The following is a 21,036-nucleotide window of genomic DNA, read 5'->3' as shown; positions in this document are numbered from 1 at the left end:
TTACAGCATTTGACCTTTTAATTGAAAATAACATATTCAAAAGCTTCCTTGGTATAATAATTTATTGTTTCCCTAAGACACAAAGCACCTAGTAAATTATTTAGGGAGACTTAAAAAAACTAGCTAGAAAACCACTAAGTTCACTGTGAAAAATAAACACAAGACAGTGAGAAAGGAAGGAGTCAGTTTGATGAATTCTAAAGAAATCCAGAATATTTCAAAGATCATAAAACAACACAAGCCATCAGCATTGTCTTATATACTGCTCTGATTTGGGAAACATGACAGTGGATTTAATCCTCCATCCACCCCCCCCCCAACATACTGCATCCATAGCTAGTCGCACTCACAGTAAAAGCTGAGTAGGAATCAGCTTAATTTATAGCAGCTGTTGAGACCCAAATTCTATCACAGGAGGGAGATGGGAAGGAAAATCTGTACACAAATAACAGTCATATATAGAATTCATTATGGCATGACTTTAAAATATGTGAAGCATATTTCTTCTAAAGAACTCAAAATTCTCATCCATGTAGGCCACATGTAAATCATCTATATGGAAAGATACATGTTAAATCCAAATATATTCACCCACAAAACAATTACTACTTTCAGAACTGAGTTTTAGAAATTCTAAAAAAAGGTCTCTTTTCCGAAGTATAGAACACATTTAACGTTTCCCAAAAGAGTATAACCATCACCGGGGTTTTGTATCTTGGGGACATCATAACCCTGTGATGGAAAACTGTGACTCCCCTCTAGGCCACTGCCTCTGTTTTATCTGGGGATAAATTACAGTATGAAAGATAGGACACAGCAAAAGGAGGGCTCAGATGCCTGATATCAAGAGTAAAAGTTGTTTATGTCTACAACAATTACTCTTATTCTTAGGGGTAAAAAAAACTTATGTCCAGGGAAACAAATCATCAACATGATGAGAGAACATTTATCAGGACGGCCCTTGGGACTATGATCTTACTGATGGTCACACAGCAAATTGGGTGCAAGAGTTATGTGAAGATTCGAATCCAAATTTTCTTGAGGATTTGTTGGACTGGAGGATCTAATTCTTTTTTTTTTTTTTAATTTATTTATTCATGATAGACACAGAGAGAGAGAGGCAGAGACACAGGCAGAGGGAGAAGCAGGCTCCATGCACCGGGAGCCCGACGTGGGATTCGATCCCAGGTCTCCAGGATCGCGCCCTGGGTCAAAGGCAGGCGCTAAACCGCTGCGCCACCCAGGGATCCCTGGAGGATCTAATTCTAAAGGGGCTCCAGAGACACTGCGTGACTTATGTGGGCAGGGTAACAAAATAAGGGACGATAGGATGCTACAAAGGTAAAGCTGCGAGGCACTTCATAAAAGTTAGTAAAAGAGTCAAATTTTAACAACTCCAAAGCTTTATAGGATAGCTTTATAAGATATAGGTTGTTAAAGTGAGCAGAAATTGACAGTAATTCAAAAATCCTGACACTCAGTATGGAAGACTAACATATGATAGAAACACAGTCAAACTTACTAAAGTTTCACATCTAGACCACTCAAAATCATTTCTTTTTTTTTTTTTTTAAAGATTATTTATTTTAGAGAGAGAGAAAGAGAAAAGGGAGAGAGCATGTATGCATGTGGCAGGGGGCAGAGGGCACAGTGAGAGGGAGAGAATCCCAAGCCGACTCGATGCTGAGCGCTGAGCCTGATGTGGGGGTTGATCTTAGGACCCTGGGATCATGACCTGAGCCGAAATCAAGAGTCAGATGCTCAGCCACCCAGCGCCCCCACTAAATTCATTTCTGCTGGTTGATGACTCTCTCCTGTAAATAGCTACCAAGCCCAGAGTGAAAGACTACTTGAGCCCGAAGCATGGAGCTGCCACTGTTTGTAGTGCTCGCAGCACCCGGACCCAGCCCACAACTTCATGTCCTTTTATCTGAAATTGGTGCATGTAAAGAAAACAAACTCATACAAAAGAACAACTTACATGGTGAAGAGAAAACCCTCCTGAAGGTTACATAAATTAAAACAGCTAAATAGCTACTGTCACTGCCAACAACATGCACTTCTTCATCAAAATGACACGAAATGGAACATCGCTAAATTAACTAGTAAAATAAGCATCATCTCTGTGATGGTTTTAAAATGATTGTACCTGAGTGAGAGCACCGACAACCTAATAGGGCCTCCACTATTCAGAAAGATCAGGGAGTAGTTTTGCCTCCTTAGAAAACAGGAGATCAAAAGACCTCATTAAAAAAATAGAAAAAACCCGCAGGAGTGCCTGGCTGGCTCAGTCCGTGGAGTGTGTGACTCTTGATCTTGGGGTGGTGAGTTCCAGCCCCATAGTGGAGACTGCTTAAAAGTAGAGATTACTTAAAAAAATAAGTAAAATTTAAAAGCCCAACTCATTCTGATGGGATTACAGATTTAGATTAATGCATCTGAACTGGGAACTGGATGTGTAAGATTAAAATGAAAAAAAAAAAATTGGAGGCCCCAAATGGGCACTAATTTATCTCAAATGGGAAAAACAGACATCTAAAAATCAGCCTGGTTCTCAGAACATGGGTGATACCCAGTGAGCTCTGAGGGGGCTTTCAATGTTCTCTTAGGAATTGCTACGCTGTTTCTCACATGAAATTACTTAGAGTCACTGGGACGGCAGGGCAGAGAGCACCTTGAGAACCTCTTTTTTGCACGTCCCAGGCCCATGGGAGGCTTTCTGGCCTCTCTGGATTTTATTTTTATTTTATTTTTTTGCCTCTCTAGATTTTAATTGCCAACCAAGGCAGCTTAGAAGAACTTCCTTCTACTCCATTGCAGGCCTAGACTCCTGCTGACCAGGCTCCACCATGTTTGACAGATGACGTGGCATTCCTCTCCACACCGTCAGGGCCTTAGCAAGCAAAGGGAGGAGCAGTTCTGGTAACCGGCATGCACTCCTGCCTTTCTGTTGGCTTGTTCCTCCACATGCAGAGAAGAATCCATCACTGTCAACTTTTCATGAATTTCTGTTCCCAACAATCACAGTAACAATAAGTAATATCCAAACGGTGTTTACTTGGGCCAAGTACTGCTCTAAGTGCTTGATGGTTGATGTTGTGTCATACTCTCAGGGACTCTCTAAAGCTGTACTGTTTTATAGATGAGGAATGCAGCACAGAGAGCTTAAGTGATTTCTTGAAGATCACACAGCTATCAAGTAATAGAGCTGGGAACAGAGGCAGATCCAGGTTTTGAGGGGTCTGAAATTATACAATGCAGGGAGCCCCCATTAAGAAAAAAAATCAAATCATGAATATGAAATTAGGTATTAAGTGAGGAGTTATTTAGAATAAGAAATCACAGGAAATTATTTTTTGAGCTCATAAACACCACAAATGTCAGGAAAGCACATAACCTTTTTTATTAAGTGCCTGACATGCCTCTAATAAACATTTTTGGGTTATATTTACTTTTTCATTGCTTCTTTATTAGACAATGACTTTGTAATGTTTTCTAGAGAGAGAAAGCAACAATAATTCAGTCTTTATTCAATGTGATTGTTTAATATAGTTTTCATTATGGATAGTTTAGAGAAGTTTCATTTGGCCTCAAAATGCGTTATTATGAATGCCATGTAAATTTCTGGCATTATTGCTAAGCTGGGAAGACTTTATTACGTAATAAATGAATCTTAAATACTCTGAATTGATGACATTCATTAACAACTTTGTTGTGATATCCTCATAGAATATTATGAGATTTTTATAATTTCACTCATGTGGAATTTAAGAAACAAAACAGATGAACACAGGGGAAGGGAGAATAAAAGAGAGGGAGGCAAACCATAGAGACTCGTAACTCTAGAGAACAAACTGAGGTTGCAGGAGGGAAAGTGGGTGGGGGATGAGCTAGATGGGTGATGGATGCTAAGGAGGACACTTGTGATGAGCACCTGGTGTTGTATGTATGTGATGAATCACTAAATTTTATTCCTGAAACCAGTATCATACTATGTATGTAACTAACTGGAATTTAAATAAAAACTTGAAACAAAAACAAACACAAAAGAATATTATGAGTTTTCCATTATCTTTGTCAATATCAGTATTTCATGTCACATAAACAAGAAATCTTTTTCTGCTATGTTTATACATTCAGGGATACACTGAGATGCACAGCATGTGTGACTTCACACCCTGATGAACTCAATTTTGCAACACTGCTTATAGGTTTATGCCCTAAAAATGCAAGAACGCTGATAAACTGCTCCGAAAAGAAATAGCCCTCCGAGAGAGAATTATGGCAAGTTTATAATTACATAAGTTCCATTATCAAGTACATTTGTGACCGGCGAAAACTTCCCTTTTGAGGAGGCATTTTACAATATATTTGATGACAGGAGGAATCTGCCACAGACTAACTTCTTTTTCCATACATTTCAAACCTTATTTCTCCTCCACTACCTATTTCCCCCTGGTGCAGGGCTCCGCAGGACAACTCCAAAGCTTCATATCATCTCTGACCCTGTACTTTCTTGTCACTAGGTGAGTCAGCAGGTGGTAGGAATGTTCCTGGATGGCTAGCAATAACAACCACAGACAGCAATGATTTCACACCTCATAAATATATCCAATTAAATCTAAACTAAATGTATCCCCAGCTCAAAGTCTCCATAGCTGAATCCTCAAAGTGCCCATAGTCACGCCAGTACCATCCTATACAAGGAAAGACGTGATGGAAAATAAGTTGAAGTGGAAAAAGATGAAGGTCCTAACTGATTTGCAAGTTTTAGATGAACATGTAACCATATAAACCCACGGGCCCCTTGCAAGATCTCAGAAGGGCCTGTACAAGTGAGATGCTCCAGCTTCTCTCTGATACTTTGGCCTTACCAGTTTCATGATAGATATGTCACTGGACCCGCCAGGGACCCGGACAGGTGGCACTGAAGACCCCCTTTTTAACGACTATATCACTCTGACAGATGTGTGGCCACCAAACGTCTCCCAGAACACTCACTTGCGGGTGTGATGTGGTCGCCTGTATCCGTTTAACGGGGACTTACAGAGTTTCAATGAAAGTATAAAAAGATAGTTTTAAATTTTCCACCATCTGTATTACTATGAATATGATTCCTAACTTGGGAACATTACAAAAGTTACAAAGAATATAGATTTTGTCATCTCAGTGATCTATCAGAGTGGTCATCTTTTCCTCCCAGATTGTCACCTATTTCTAAATTTAACAACGAAAATACTCTTCTTTCAGCATTATCCTGAAATAAGAATTAGAAGGACAAGGCTAAGCTCTGTCGTCCACAGTGGTACAGTTTTGGTCTTTCTCTTTTGCCCCCATATTGCCGGGTGGGTAACTCCCCCAGTTTTGTGTATTTCATCTTTCATTTCTAATCTCCCACATCCCAGAGCCCGGAGAAGCCACAGTATTTAATAGAGGGATGCTGAGTACTGTATGTCTAAGTTTTGTCTGAACAAACAAAGCATGTCTTTGTGATCATTAATGATCCTGTTTCCCAATGTACTAAAGAATTAGAATAAAAACAAATAGCTGGTCTTTTGTAGCTTAAAGGAATTAGGATTTCCCCTAGGCCAAATTTCCATTTGAATTGCCTGAAAGTACATGAAAATCAATGTAGCTCAATAAACAACTCTGTGTTTGAGACTGGAAGTCACTGGAAGACAAATATCACAATAGATCCTTCCTTCCTTCCTTCCTTCCTTCCTCCCTCCCTCCCTCCCTCCCTCCCTTCTCTTCAAGAAAGCAATGCCTCTGAAAACCCTCACCTGAAACATATTAACTTCCTGTTAGGCTATATCCATTGAGACTAGGTTACATTTTATAATAATGAAGTGAAAATTTCAGGTTGGATGGCCATTTTTTTTAACTTATTTATTTTTGTAAGTTTCAGCACCCAAAACATTGTCTCGGTTGCTGTTTGTCCTGTTTGCTCATTTATATTTCTAAGAACTCTCATGTATTGGACACTTTTTGCTACACACTTCCACAAGTGACTTACACTATAGTTGTGCACTTGATTCTAACAACCCTATGGGGTACATAATATTTATATAAGGGGAAACATACTCAAAGAGGTTAAATGACTTGCCCAAGGTCACATGATAGACTGGGCAGTTAGTTAAATAAAGCAGGGAACAAATGGTTTTCTAAGGAAACCAAGTTCCAGCCTACCAGGACAAACCCCAGGGGACAGGCATGCTTTCTCCGCTTTGACCACTACCCTACAGTTCTGACACCATTACCCCCATGAAGGAAGGCCGCCATGACAGTTCTGACAAGGACCATAGAGGGCCAAAAACTCTCCCTTCTGACCGATCAGTAGGAGGAGTTCCTTACAAGACTGGCTGTACGGCCCTAGTTAGGAACTGATGTAGGAAATGAAGGCAGGAGAAACATTATTAAATTTCCTTACTACCTACTGCTCAGTGACACTTCCTTGAAATAGGCACAGTGACATTTCTCTAGGAACTCAATTACCTCGATGTTAATACTCAGCTAAGGGCAAAAGGCAATCTTAGCCCAATCCCCAGGGTCTTGTAAGTCTACTTTAACATATAAAAATTCCTTTAGAAATTTCCTTTAACTCTAAACCTCCCAAGATATGTGTTGGCAATCATCCCTGAAGCATATGGCCCACTGATATGCATCTGAAGAGTCTCATGACTAAGGTTTTATTAACATGGTAACAAATGATGTTTCCCCAACGATAGCCAGCCCCCTCAAGATCCTGCAAACCATTTGTCCAAAATTCCCCGGAGATTTACGCTGTCCCTAATCCCCTTCCAACTTGAAAGTATATCATTGGCTGCTCCTCATGACCCCAAGGCAGCTCTTTCTGCCCCCGGGTCTTGTCCCCATGCTTTAATAAAACCATCTTTTTGCACCAAAGACTCTCAAGAATTCTTTCTTGACCATGGGCTTTGAACCCTAACGTCTTTTCCTACATCACGAATCACTCTAGCTATGACCTATAAACTATTCAAACATAAAAAAGAAAGACAACCCTGACCCCCACTATAGCTGCCACCTCTGGGACTACCAGCTCTTTCATCTGAGAGTGTACTTTTTCTTAAACTGCCATTTAACCCTTGCTTGCTGAAGAGTTGGGCTCTAAATTCTTTCTTGGTTCAACTCACGAACCACAACGGGGGAACGGAACTCACTATTGACAACACACTACATAAATAATGGTGTGGCCATGATTCAAATTCCAAAAGCTCCTTTTTTCTTCCTTTCTTCTTCCTCTTTTTTTTTCTTACCCAAAACCTCTTAAACATTAGAGTTTTCTGCTTCAAAATCACCTATGATACGTATTATTATAGCCATCTTATATTTGGGAAAATAAAAACCCAACAGTTAAGATATAAGCGGATAAATTACAGAGCTGATTTGAATATATATCTTCTTTTTCATTTGAGAGCCCATACTTTTTCTCATTTATGTTACCACTAACTTGTGTAAGGAGTATTAAAATGTGACAGATGAGATGATCAGTAATTGCTTAATGCACAATGAAAGAAATTCACAAATGGAAGGTAATGGAGGTGTGCAAATGCCACAGGAAAAATCAAAAGCTAAATGAAACAGAATAAAAAGGGAATCTCTTGAGTAAATCTCATAATTTTCTAAATAAGGCAGAAATCATCAATAAATTTTAGAATTGTAAGAGACCTCCAGGGGTCCTTCAGATAGGGACACTACTCAAGAGACTTCATGGATAGAAAAAAGGTAAATAGAATTCCTCCCTTAAAAATACTCCCCAAACTAACAAAAACAACAGACAGGGCAGCCCCCTGTGGCGCAGCGGTTTAGTGCCGCCTGCAGCCCAGGGAGAGATCCTGGAGACCCGGGATCGAGTCCCACATCAGGCTCTCTGTATGATGCCTGCTTCTCCCTCTGCCTGTGTCCCTCTCTCTCTCTCTCTCTCTCTCTCTGTCTCTATGAATAAATAAATAAAAAATCTTAAAAAAAAAAAAAAACAACAGACAAAAACCCCTAGTGTTCCACAACTAGATAATTATAGTATTGCTAAAGCTTCTAGGAATCGAGATTAAAACATTTCTTTGGGATCTTGTTCCAGGATTTAAATATGTCTTCCACGCTGAGGTTCTTCATTCTATCTAATCAACATTTGAACGGTCTAAGCCCATTTTCTCCATTTCTGTCTGTGGGGAAATGGGAAATCCCAGTCAGCCTCCAGGAGACAGTTCACCCATCTATAGACAGATCTGAGCCTTCCGTATCTTTCTAGGAATTCTCTATGGTGGACAGCTATGAAATGTGTCACCCAGGCCTCACCCCTGTTCCACTTACCTTTTCAGGTCACATTCTCATCTATACCCTCCAGTGTTCTCAGATATATAGGGATGGCTGTAGGGGCAATTTCTTTTCAGCAACTGCTACAAAGAATAATTCTTGGGGAAGCTACAGGTTAGTAACACTCAAAACATGGTAGCTTAGGATCTATCATTCACCAGCGTATTTAGCTGTATTGCACTCAAAAGCTGTAGATTGTCTCCAAACATCTGTTTAGCAGAGGTTGGTGTGGCATCTTTATTGCTTCCATGGCCAATTAACTCCAGCCACAGACCAGAGGGCCGTCTTCCCATCTTTCTAAGCAAGAAGCATAGGAAGAGTCAAATAGGAAGAGTCAAAGCAACTGAGTTGCCTTTACGTGGTTATAGATTCTGGTTTCGGTTAAATATATTAACGTGAAATTACTGAATTGGGCCAAGACAAGTATTTCCCAGTTCAAAGATCTGAGCTTGATCGATATAGAACTGTTTGGGTTGTTTATGCAGAGACAGACACACAATATTCCAATTATGTCAACTCCTGTTTATGAACTACTTAATTATATTTAATATGTTCTAACTTGCTTCTGGGTCCTCTAAACACTCCTACATCTTTCCTATCTCATGAGAAACAAAAATAGGAACGTGAGTGTGATAATCATTTGATCTTCCTGTGGAATGGTCACGTACAAAGGATGATGACATTATAGTAGTTGAGTATCTATACCAGTGCTGTTATTATTAAACTATGGTAGCAATAATTATTGTTGGTTATCGGTGGAGGTTCAGTCATATAACTAACTTCTCTTTATTTTTGAAGGGTCCAACAATCAAACATTTTTTGAGGAGGAAGGGAGAAATATTTATTTTAATCATAATATCACTGAAAGTAGATTTCCTTTGGGGTGCCTGCATGGCTCAGTTGTTTAAATGTCCAAACCCTGATTTGGGCTCAGGTCATGATCTCAGGGTCGTGAGACTGAGCCCTACACTGGGGCTCTACTTTGGGCATAGAACCTGCTTGAGATACTCTCTCTCCCTCTCCTTCTTGCCTGTTCCCCTTTCTTCCCTCCCCTAAAAACAAAAACAAAAAAAAGGTAGATTTCCCTTTGTTATATTTTTCATCTGCATGCACTGCTAATTAAAGTCTAACCCCATGGGATCCCTGGGTGGCGCAGCGGTTTGGCACCTGCCTTTGGCCTGGGGCGTGATCCTGGAGACCCGGGATCGAGTCCCACGTCGGGCTCCCGGTGCATGGAGCCTGCTTCTCCCCTTGCCTGTGTCTCTACCTCTCTCTCTCTCTCTCTCTGTGTGACTATCATAAATTAAAAAAAAAAATAAATAAAGTCTAACCCCAGAAAGGAGAAGGACTTGGGACAATGAATCTGACAATTAATATGCCCAATTTGCTGAACGCATGATTCATAATGAGAGGAAAATATGAACACATTAATAAAACTATCAAGATGGAATCTTTTCAGGTACATAGGGTGTTTGGTGAATACTCTAAATTCATAGCCTATTTTACTATCAAAATGCCTATGGTTTTATGAAAGCATGAACAGTTTATGAAGACAGTATGATGACTAATGAAGAATATTCTTTGCTTTCTACTGGTGACTTTTGTTTGCTTCTAACTGTTTAATTTCTCCTCCATCTCTCTTTCAATTAACCTCCCTGTTTGTATTCAATGAGATGGCACATAATATGGAGAAAGAAAAAAAAATCTTGCTGATTTATGAGTATTCGTTCATAAAGTGGCAGCTTCTTTCAGCCAGATGTATAAGTGTTGAAATGGAGAGGAAATGCACAGAACAGTAACAATCCCAAATGGGAAAATATACTGTAGTTTCTTGGGTTGTTTAAATGAGTGGCTCACAAAGGCCTCTTTTTAAACGGCCCCTTCTCCACTGTGGACACATACATAGGTAGTAAATAGGTGGAAAAAAATAATTGGATCCTTGCAAGCCAAAACTGGGAATAAGTAGCTCTAATAGTATAAAAGAGCCAAAGAGTGATGTGAGGGTCTCTATGTCTTTTAAAAGATTCATTTTCAAATGAAGCAGGTCCTTTATTTCCACATTGTTACTCATATGGAGTATAAGAGCAACAAAATAAAATAAAAAAAAAAAAAGAAAATGGAATTGTTAACAACCACAGCGAAGAATGTCAAACTATACAAAAAAGACCTGCTACTGACAAACATCCTGTGTGCACCCAGAAAACTGCAAAGCTGTTCAAGAACAGCTCATCCATGGGAAACTAAACATGTACTATTGCCACAGTCAGTGAGGACCCCCATAGACTGATTTATTTAGTAACTGCTGGTTGGCAAGTTAAATTTGCATATGTTGAAAACGTTATAGTACACTTCTTGGCTTTCCAAGCTATACATTCACGTGTTTGCCATACTTCCTAGGATACACATGGTCAAATATTTAACATTTCCCCCCCAGCTAGAATCAATTCACTTCTGATGGGTATGGGGGTGGTGGGGTCATAAAATTTGATGGAGCATGTTTCAAGGTCTATTTTTCCTGCCCCGCTTCTGGTATGTGGGCATTCTGGGATTTGGGGTATGGAGCTATTTAGTCTCAGGGGTAATGCATTATCCTCTGTATGTCCACAGATTTGTGTAAATTGTGCTTGTCAACTTTTGTGGCTTTAATGTAGTTCACAAATGTAGTTCACGTAAACAACAGGCAGCCATTGCCCTAGAAGCCTCTCTTAAAGAGTAGAGGAGGGGAAAGCCCTATCAAAATCATGGGGATGAGCGCTCTGCAAGTGCCATGAATATGTGTACTTGCAGTTTTCCTGACTGGGAACTATGCTTCCCGGAAGTAAGGTAACTCACATTCCACAGGTGAGACCCTAAGGATGCTTCCAGGCCTGACCTGTAGAAGTCTGCAGGGCTGGCCTTTGGCTGGCATCTGGAGAACTGAATGTTCTCTACAATGATGAGGTGATTTTGCCTACCAGGAGAATCTCTTCTGAGAATCGTGAATTTTGGTGGTTGTGGCTGACAGAGGCTACCTCTTAGAGCAGCCCTAATAAAAACCTCTCAGTCTCAAATGGGTGTCCCTCAGCAGAGCAAGTGTTCCTTGCACACATGCTGGTGTAGTTCACTGCTGGAGAAAAGTACATGCTCCATGTGACCTGCCTTGGTGGGAGAGAAAGAACACAACACAACACAGCAAGCGTGTGCATGGATTTCTCCAGATACCACCAGATGGGTCTTTCCCCTTTATCTATTACAGTCATGAGCACAAGTGCCTTGAGTTTTGTGAGCCCTTCTGTGGATCATCACATGTGGGTGTGGGGGGATCACCACCCTTAAAACAGATGAGAGGAACGTCAGTAAGATTGGAAAGAATCTCACTTGAGCTTCTGTAAAGACTGCAACAGTTTATAAAATGTCTGTGATTTCAACTTTCCAGTGAAAAATTTCCTAGCTAGCCAATTCCTGTAAGCAAGAAAGTAAAGTACATAATGCTTAGAGCTGCCCTGGAAGAAGAAATCTTTTAAGATACCGAGACTCCCTCCAACAGCTTTATCAACTTATATTCTATGGATATAAAACAACATACCCCAAATTATGAAATTTTTGTAGGACAATGTCATTCATAACATTGTATATAATTGTATACTTTCACTGAAGTAAGGTGGACGTTTACTACTTACATTTGTTATATTTTTTTAAATAAATATTTTAACTTCTGTGACTCAAATGGTAAAAAGCAAAGGCACTAAGTACCCAGAAAAGACAGTACTATGTGTGTTCTGGATGCTTGCACCCATGCTAACTACCATTTATGTACCAACATTTTGATCTTAAACACCTGTTTGCTTTATTTAACCTACTGAGTTTTGGGAACATGATCATATTTGAAGAAGGGTTAGCAGAGAACTCTAAGAACATCTAGGCTTGTGTGCATTTTCTTCTACTTTGTTCCTTGTGCTACTCCAAAATAAAGCTGTAAGAAGTCCGTCTTTTTGAAAGACTCCACTATACTGACAGGTGCTAAGATGTGTGGTGATGGAAATTTCTGGATGCTCCCCCGAAAGGCCCCATATTTGACATCTCTTTTAAGGTAATAATAAATAAATTAACTAATTAATTGCTGTCACGCAACGGCAAAATACTATCCCACGAAAGTGTGTTTATAAGAAGGAAATGAAATCATCTTCGGGTGAGTCAGTTTTTGTAGCCATCATCACAGGGGGGTGGGTACAAAATTCTGACACTTCATACTTGTGACAGGCGCTCTGAGAGGAAGCGAGCTGCCTCTGCAACACGATGGGCCTTATTTGAAAAAGCAATTCCATTTTCAGAAAGACAAGTGGAAAATTAACGAAATTAATTCCAAGGTGGGGGGGCAGTAGGGGGCGGGGTGGAAAACAGCCAGCAACCCGGGTGCTCCCTCTGCACCTCCCCCTCCTTCCTCCTCCTCCCCTCCCTCCTCCCCCTCCCCTCCCCCTCCTCCTCTCCCTCCTCCCCTCTTCTCCTCCCTCCTCTCCTCCTCCTCCCTCTCCTCTCCTCTGTCCTCCCCCCTCCCTCCTCTCCTCTCCTCCTCCCCCTCCCCGCTCCCTCCTCTCCCCCTTCCTCCTCCTCCCTATCCTTCCCTTCCTCCTCTCCCTCCCCTCTCCTTCCTCCCCTCCCTCTCCCCATCTGTCCTCCCCCTCCCTCTCCTCGTCCTCCCCTCCCTCCTCCCTCGTCTCCCCCTCCTCTCCTCCCTTTCCCCCTCCCTCTCCTCCGTCCTCCCCCTTCCCTCCTCTCCTCCCCCTCCCCTCCCTCCCCCTCCCTCCTCTCCCCCTCCCCCCTCCCTGGGGGGCGGGGCAGGGCGGCCGGGGGCGGGGCCTACCGATGGTGCAGTGCTCTCCGTTCCAGCCCTGGCTGCATTCGCACTTGCCGTCCTTGCAGGTGCCGTGCTCGGCGCAGCGCGGGTGGCAGGCTCGCTGGCTGCAGGCGGCGCCGGTCCAGCCCTCCTCGCAGCGACAGCTTCCTCCCATGCACACTCCGTGCGAGCCGCAGTCCACCGAGCAGATTTCTGCGCCGAAGGGAGCAAGCGGAGCGGGCGGCAAGGGAGCGGGGAGGAGGGAGAGAGACCGAGAATGAGGCAGGGCCGACCTCCTCCAGCTCAGAACCACAAAAACATTGACACATGCAAAGTATCTCTCCATGCAGCACATTTCTGCGCCGGCCAGGAAGAATTCTACATGGCAGAGGGGGCGTTTTCCCTTGGTCATGTAATTGCATAAGCTGCTGTCAGTGTGCATAAAACACACAGGAGGATTTTGCTGTAACTCCCTAGAGTGTGTGTGTGTGTGTGTGTGTGTGTGTGTGTCCACGAGGCTTCTAACCGAACAGGACCCGTGATCCATAACCAGAGGAAAGCACACACGAAGTGTATCTGAGAGTATCTTTTGGCACATGCACCGGTCCAGGCACATACATCAAGTGCATATAAAATTAATAAAATATTTCAGTGCCTAAGCATGGCTGGTATGTATGCCTGTATTTATTTAATTTATTATTATTTTTTAAAGTTTTTTATTTATTTAAGTAACCTCTACACTCAATGTGGGACTTGAACTCATGGCCCTAAGATCAAGTAAGTGTAACATGCTTTTCCAACTGAGCCAGCCAGGTGTCCCTATGCAGGGTTTTTTTTTTGGCATTGGAGTTCGATTTGCCAACATATAGCATAACACCCAGTGCTCATACTGTCAGGTGCCCTCCTCAGTGCCCGTCACCCAGTCACCCCCAACCCCCCACCCACCTCCCCTTGTTCGTTTCCCAGAGCTAGGAGTCTCTCATGTTCTGTCTCCCCCACTGATATTTCCCACTCATTTTCTCTCCTTTCTACTTTATTCCCTTTCACTATTTTTTATATTCCCCAAACGAATGAAACCATATAATGTTTGTCCTTCTTCGACTGGCATGTCTGGTATTTAACAGGAGTTGGGCTTCACCCGTCTGGCAAGAATTGCAAAGGGGGTGATTTCTAATCCTAATGTTTAAATTTCTATTTAAATTTCAGAAACTTTTATTTAAAAGAATCTTTTGTAGTATGCACTTGGGCTCACTTCTGACACATACACATGCTGGTTAAAGAAAAGAAACTGTTTTTTTTCCCTATCCAGTAAATTTGTACTGTGGACAGATAACAATAGTAGAAAATCAGTTTGAAAATTTATGTAACTACAGCCACTGTCATTGGAAAAAGTAGGTTTTTCAGGTACTAGAGCAAACTAAAGGGAGACCAAGTGGCCAAAGGATTTCAAAACCCTAATAGGTTTGATTTTTAAGAACTTAAGGGTCTAAACTAATTTTTTTCTTTAAAACCTTCATTAAGATTGACACACACAGAAAGAAAACTCTGAAGGATATTTTGTAGTTTGCTTTTTACATATAAAGTTATTAAATAAAATCAACTACCTCTTTTTTCTATGATTGTAAGACCAGAGCTTTGTTTCAGTTTTCTTGCAAAAATAAAAATGCCGAATAAAAACCCTAAATCATTTCTAACAAGTAGAAAATGAACTATAGCCTTATTTTTAAATGAAAAAAAAAAACCCAAAAACCAGTAACTGTTGATATAGTCACATGCCCCTGTTTTTCTACTTACTGCTCAAGTTACATTTCTCAGACACCATAATTCTCTCTCAAAGTCCTACAGAATTTTAAACACCCAATGGAGGCAACTGTGAGAGTTATAACATTTCTTATAAACAACAGGCAGGACTATTAACTGGAAGAGAGTGGTATATGTTTTTTCATGCTACATTTTCCATCTCGTTTGAATTAAATTTTTGATTAAGAGATCTAAGATGGTGATTAACTTCAGACGAACAGAACGTCAACTCAGCTCCAGAAGAGAGAGGTTTCTTTCTGAGGTACCCCTTTTATTCAATCTAATCAATTTTTCATTAGGGTGAAGGTGTTTATCAGCATTTAGCACACTAGCTTTGAGCAAGGTGCGTCAATCTTTGTAATGAACTTATTAATTAGAGTTAATTTAATTGAAGTGGAATTGAAGGGCTAATTAATGGACAAACTGCTGATGAAGATAGAGGAAAGCTCTGTTGCTTTCAAACCTATAAACTTTCTGATGAAAAGAATTCATTTCTTCTCTTTTAGCAGCTTAACCAAATGTTTCTGCAGGTATAGAGTCTACTCTTATTGAATTTAGATATTTGAAGGTCATTTCTACAACAACAAAAGAAGTAGCTTTGTAAAGTGTTTTGCTTTAGGATTTAGTTAGTTAGAAATTCCCAATAATGCTGAAAGTTTCTTCAACCACAGATGTAAGTTACCAACAATGTTTTTGTAAACTTCCAAGGACAGCTGTGCAACGTGCAGATACATTTCAGGCACAAGAACCAGGATATTTTCAGAGGATGAATATATGCATATTTGATCTCCTTACTAAAAATTCTAGGTAAGTTTTCTGTCTTTTTGTAGCTAATTGCAAAGTTTAATAAAGTCTTTGTTTCCTGTGGTTAGTCTCTTCCAAAAGAAAAAAAGTACTGTATTAATTTTTCAACTCTATATATTGAGAGTTTAATATATGGTTTTCTGCTTTGCATTGGGGGTAGAAAGATGAATAGGAGTAAGATCTTCACTCACTACGTCTAAGGAGTCATTTTGTATACAGGTAAAATTAGATTTTCAGCTGGCAAAATAATTATATTAGCATGTAGAAAATCAGTCTAAATATGTAAAATAATGATAGGTGATTTTGGCAGCCAGTTTAATCTTTTAATTAACATCTATACCTTTTTGTCTTTTCTGTCATTCATGGCAGTACCATTTTTTAAAAGATTTTATTTGTTTTATTCATGAGAGACACACAGAGAGAATGAGGCAGAGACACAGGCAGAGGGAGAAGCAGGCTCCATGCGGGGAGCCTGACGTGGGACTCGATCCCGGGTCTCCAGGATCACACCCTGGGCTGCAGGCGGCGCCAAACCGCTGTGCCACCGGGGCTGCATGGCAGTATCATTTTATGAAGACAACTGAATCATCTTTTTAAATTTTATTTTATTTTTAAATTTTTAAAAGTAATCTTTACATCCATCAGGGGGCTTGAACTCACAACCCTGAGATCAAGAGTTGCATGCTACCCTGACTGTGCCAGCCAGATGCCCCAGGGCTGAATTATCTTTTGAGCTACAGTATCAATTACGAAGGATCCTTTATAAAATGATTCAGGTGATGTATTAAATAACATTATATGAAACAAAAAGGGCTTTTCATTATTTCTTTCCTACTCTGATAATTGTGGGAGACAAATTAGAATGGCAATATTTCAAACCAGTATTATTTTATAGCTAGTATTATTATGCTTATTTTACTGATGAAGGCATAGGAGACCCGAACCAAGTAGCTTTACTATAAAAATAATTATATCTATAAACTTTAATTGGATTTTTTTGGTGGGATGCATTTTTTTAGTACGGAAGCCAGAAAGGGAAATAAAAACTCAACAGAAATAATTAAATGCCTATTTTGATTCTTGTGACTATAAAATACATTTTTTAAGAACGGAGGACAAAACAAGCTAATGTGTTATTTAAATAATGCCTCGCACCTATGCTTGATAATGTTGGGTGATGATTTCCTAGAACTCTTTCGTGGGGCCATTCAAGGTCCTCTATAATCCCACCCGCAGTTTATGTTTTCGCTCTCATTTGTCCTGTACATGTTAATTGCTCTTGTGATTGTGAATTTTCTAACCAGTTTCTGGTCCTCCAAGCTATGTGAATCAACTCATGTTTCTATGAAGCTGTAAGGAACATCAACCTGTCTGCTTCCAAAAATGTATGGCCAAAAGATGAGGGAGGCAGAGGAAAAGGAAGGAAGAGAAGGTAGGAGGTTGAGGATGAGGGAGGAGGGAAGGGAGCCAAGGGAGTAGGAGGGATGTAGTAGTAGGGAGGGAGAGAGGAGGGAGGAAGGAGAAAAAGAGGGGGGAGGGGAAATGAGAGTGACTATGTAGGGAAAAGAGTGCATCATTGTCCTTTTGTCCCTTTACCTAGGATATCTACTTGAGGCGTCAACAGAAGTTTTTCATCAATATCACAATTTATCCTGTACAAAACTATCTTTAGTGTGAGCTTCCAGGATTGTCTGCAGTCGGTGAAGAATGGCACAGAAATCGGTCATGCTGCTGGTAATTCATGTCATCCAAATTTCTCAAAGTGCCAGGAAAGAGAGATTTATAAAAATTACTAGTCTTTTTTTTTTCTCCTTTAAAATAAGCATGTGAATTCACTGCCTTAGTGGGATTTCTCTTAGGTTAATGCCATTAGGTTATACTAACAGATGAGATAATTTGCATTTCATAAATTTCACTACTGGGGGAACCGTAGCCAAGTAGTACTTTCCTGGGGACGCTCCCCTGAATCAATGAAGAATGAAGATGACAAACTCTAAAGGCTAAGATCGCCTTTGGAACGCTACCACCACGACTATGACCATCACCACTTCTATTAATGGGTACCACTTACCAAGTACCTGCCATGTATCAGGCACTGTTCTAAGTGCTTTTCACTTATTAACTCATTTCCACTTTCTGATGATTGTATAGGGTACTGCTCTTATCATCTACATGTTACAGGGAAAGAAACTGAGGTGCAGAGAAGCATTTTAAAGAGCTGATTTGACATTACAGATGTAGGGAATAGCCAGCGCTAGACCTGAACCCAGGCCCTTCATCTCCAGATGGCCTGCTCTGAACCACTCAGTTATAAACAGGGCTTCAGAGAAGAAGGCAATCAGTGTGGGCTTCCCTGCAGCCAAGCCTTTGTTTTTATTGACTCAACAGTGTTAACAAGACCTGGCCCTTTGCCTTCCCCCCTCTCTCCCCATCGCCTCCCCTGCATCCTGCCTCACTCCTCACTCCTTCCCAAAGACATGACCACTGCCCCAGCCCACCCTGCTGCAGACGTTCGGCTCTCCGCACCAACTCTGTACTGTCTCTTCTGCAGGCTCCGTCTAGTTCTCCTTTAAAACGGCCCTCCGATATATCCTCTTCATTTCTACAAACTCCAAATGAATTCACGCTCTCAGCACTTCACACTCTGGGAAAGCTCTCAAACTTGCCTTCCGGCCATCAAATTCCAACTAGTCGTGCTCTCTGACACATAATCGATTGGGGAGTTCTCACATACTGCTCTCATCACACTGGTGGGCGCACATTGTCAGGACAAGTGGATTCTCCATTGTCTGAACCATCATTTCTAAGCTGCGTCCCTCATAATGGGGCCCAACCCAGCCTTTACCTCCGAATATCTTTCCTTTACTCTCCCACGTGTAGAACAATAATCTCATAGTTGGATCTTTGCTAATGGTAGTTGTCGTAGTAGTAGTAACAGTCATAGCAGTGGAGGTGGCAGCTCTATTTGGAATGGATTCTGGACTAAGCCTTGTACTTTATAGATGTTAATTCAAGCACTTGCCAAAGTATCTCTGTAAAGCATGTCTCGGTTAACTCCATTTAACAGATGGGTAAACTAAAGCATACTGTAGTCTGCCTAAGTTTACGCAGCTATTAAGTAGTGGAGGTTGGGTGTGAACCCAAGCATCTGATCTCAGAGTCTATGCTATGAAGTACTTTCTCATACTGTTCCCCTAGTCGAAAAATACCTCCTCCCATCCCCACACTAACTATCATCTTGAAAGAAGGTGACAAATGTTAACCAAAATCTCCTTGAAAACTTCCAATGTGCATCAAGGCAGGGCACTCCTCTGAATGTTGACTGTATTTAGCATATTATTCCATGTAATATCCAATAAAATATTAAACTGGGATGTATTGGTTTCCAAGTATTTCGGGTGCATTTGACCTCATCTGCCCAATTAAACTGTAATCATCCAGATTAGAACAGTACCTTTTCACACTGTGGCACTAATGTGGTCATGGAATTAATTCATGGGATACAACCAGCATTAACAAAAAAACAGGACATCCTTGGAGAAAAGCATCTTGTGTGTACCAATTTGTAAAGCTTTGTTTCAGTTATGTGAGTGTATTATATACAGTAGGGTCACAGTGTAAAACTGTTTAAGGCTGTGGGTTATGGTAAAAAATTTGAAAGCCACTATCCGAGAGGGTAAGAAGAATTCATTATTTTTTATCCCTTCAGGACTCATCACCATGCCATGCATGCACATAGCTGTTGCTCAATAACAGACCGACTGATTGAAAAAAAATTACTACCTGCCATTTTTATGATAATAATACTGTTATAATTAAAAAAAATCAGTGTTGGACCATTATGCACATCATAATATCTATATATGTATACTCTTTGCCGTGATCATGTTTAGCCTTATGCTGTCAAATTATTTTTTAATTGAGCTTCTCTGTTTATGAGATAATGTGCTTAAATCCCCAAGCTCTACACAGGCCTTGGAGAGGTAAGAAGATGGAGTTCTTTACACAAATGAAATAGTATTTTTTTTACCATGCGACTAAGGGAGAAATGTTAATGACAAATTGACAAAGCCGATTTCTTCTTATCAGGCAATAGAATTTCATTACTTTTAACACTCATTTCTATAAATCATAACTTCAATACAATCTACACTAAATTCAATAAGTGTGTTTTTAAAAATTAAGATATCTTAATCTTCAGCTACATAATATTAAGTACTCGATCACACTGCACTGATGCACCTTACCATTTGAGCAGTCTGGGCCAGTCCAGTTAGGGTCACAGGTGCAGGAGCCACTCTCTTGAAGATACGTTCCGTGACCAGAGCACTGGTCTGGACACATGGTCTTCACCAGTTCGCAATTGCTGCCACCCCACCCGGGACTGCAGTGACATTCCCCGTGGATACAAACACCGTGATTGGAACATCCAGGGTCAAGACAGTCGGCTGCAATAGAGAAAAAAGAATAATTTCACAGTTAAATCTAGAAGATGTCACACATACGTAGTACACGCAGGATAAAGAATTGAATCCCAACCCAATGTATATGATGATTTTGGATACTCAACTATTTCCTTACCATTTTTGAGAACTGATTTCTGAAAATGCAAAGAATCCTATAAGATGGCATTGAGAATCACGCCAGTTAGGTAATTGAGACTCTTGCAAGGATTTGTAATTTTTACAAATTACACACATAGATGCTCCTGAGATTTCAGGCTACTGCTCTCTGTTCTGCTTAATCAGATAGTAATAAGTATTGGCTTCTCTGTAACAAAATCGTATCAGCTGACCTAATCCACAACATGAGTACTGACAGCTGTATGGGACCCTCAAACTGTTTGAGAAATAAATGAGTTGCATACTCTCTATCCTTCTTAATTCACTTTAATGTGGTTTAGATGACGAGATTTAATTTAGCAATTTGACTCAATAAAACTTTACACTTGTAGGGTCAATGGCCTGAAAATTTAATTCCAGAGACTTAATTGCATTACTTTCTGTGTGCAGATCAATAAAATCAATTTGATTGAAGAACGGAAATGGTGCTTTTCTGCTTTTTGAAAAAAAAAAAAAAACAATTCAACTGCACTTTACAGTACAGCTATCATCATTACATACAGTTATAGAGCAAGGCCACGATGTATTTTTTTTTTCACTTCCATATCACGTGCAATATAGCCTGTCTTCCTAGAGATGCCACAACACTAGACTTAAAAGCTGGCATCCAAAACAGCAGAGTTTGCAAAACAAAACAACAAAAACCCACCACCGCCGAAAAAA

The 21,036-nt window shown here is 40.5% G+C and overlaps 1 protein-coding gene across 8 annotated transcripts in view; it reads right to left on the bottom strand.

Moving 5' to 3' along the window:
• The window catches only part of TENM3 (teneurin transmembrane protein 3), a 603,842-nt gene that overhangs the window by 92,174 nt on the left and 490,632 nt on the right, over positions 1 to 21,036 (bottom strand). For all 8 annotated transcript variants that reach the window (XM_077848637.1, XM_077848636.1, XM_077848639.1 and 5 more), the window contains 2 exons: positions 19,999 to 20,199; positions 13,175 to 13,360 (listed from right to left, as the gene is read on the bottom strand). In XM_077848637.1, coding sequence (XP_077704763.1) covers positions 13,175 to 13,360; positions 19,999 to 20,199 — 387 coding nt within the window. The remainder of the gene's footprint in view (positions 1 to 13,174; positions 13,361 to 19,998; positions 20,200 to 21,036) is intronic.

The sequence above is a fragment of the Canis aureus genome, chromosome 15 (assembly GCF_053574225.1).
Source record: "Canis aureus isolate CA01 chromosome 15, VMU_Caureus_v.1.0, whole genome shotgun sequence".
NCBI classification, from domain to species: domain Eukaryota; kingdom Metazoa; phylum Chordata; class Mammalia; order Carnivora; family Canidae; genus Canis; species Canis aureus.
Note: the sequence above shows the minus strand (reverse complement) of the source record. Positions and strands in the feature narration are given on the sequence as shown.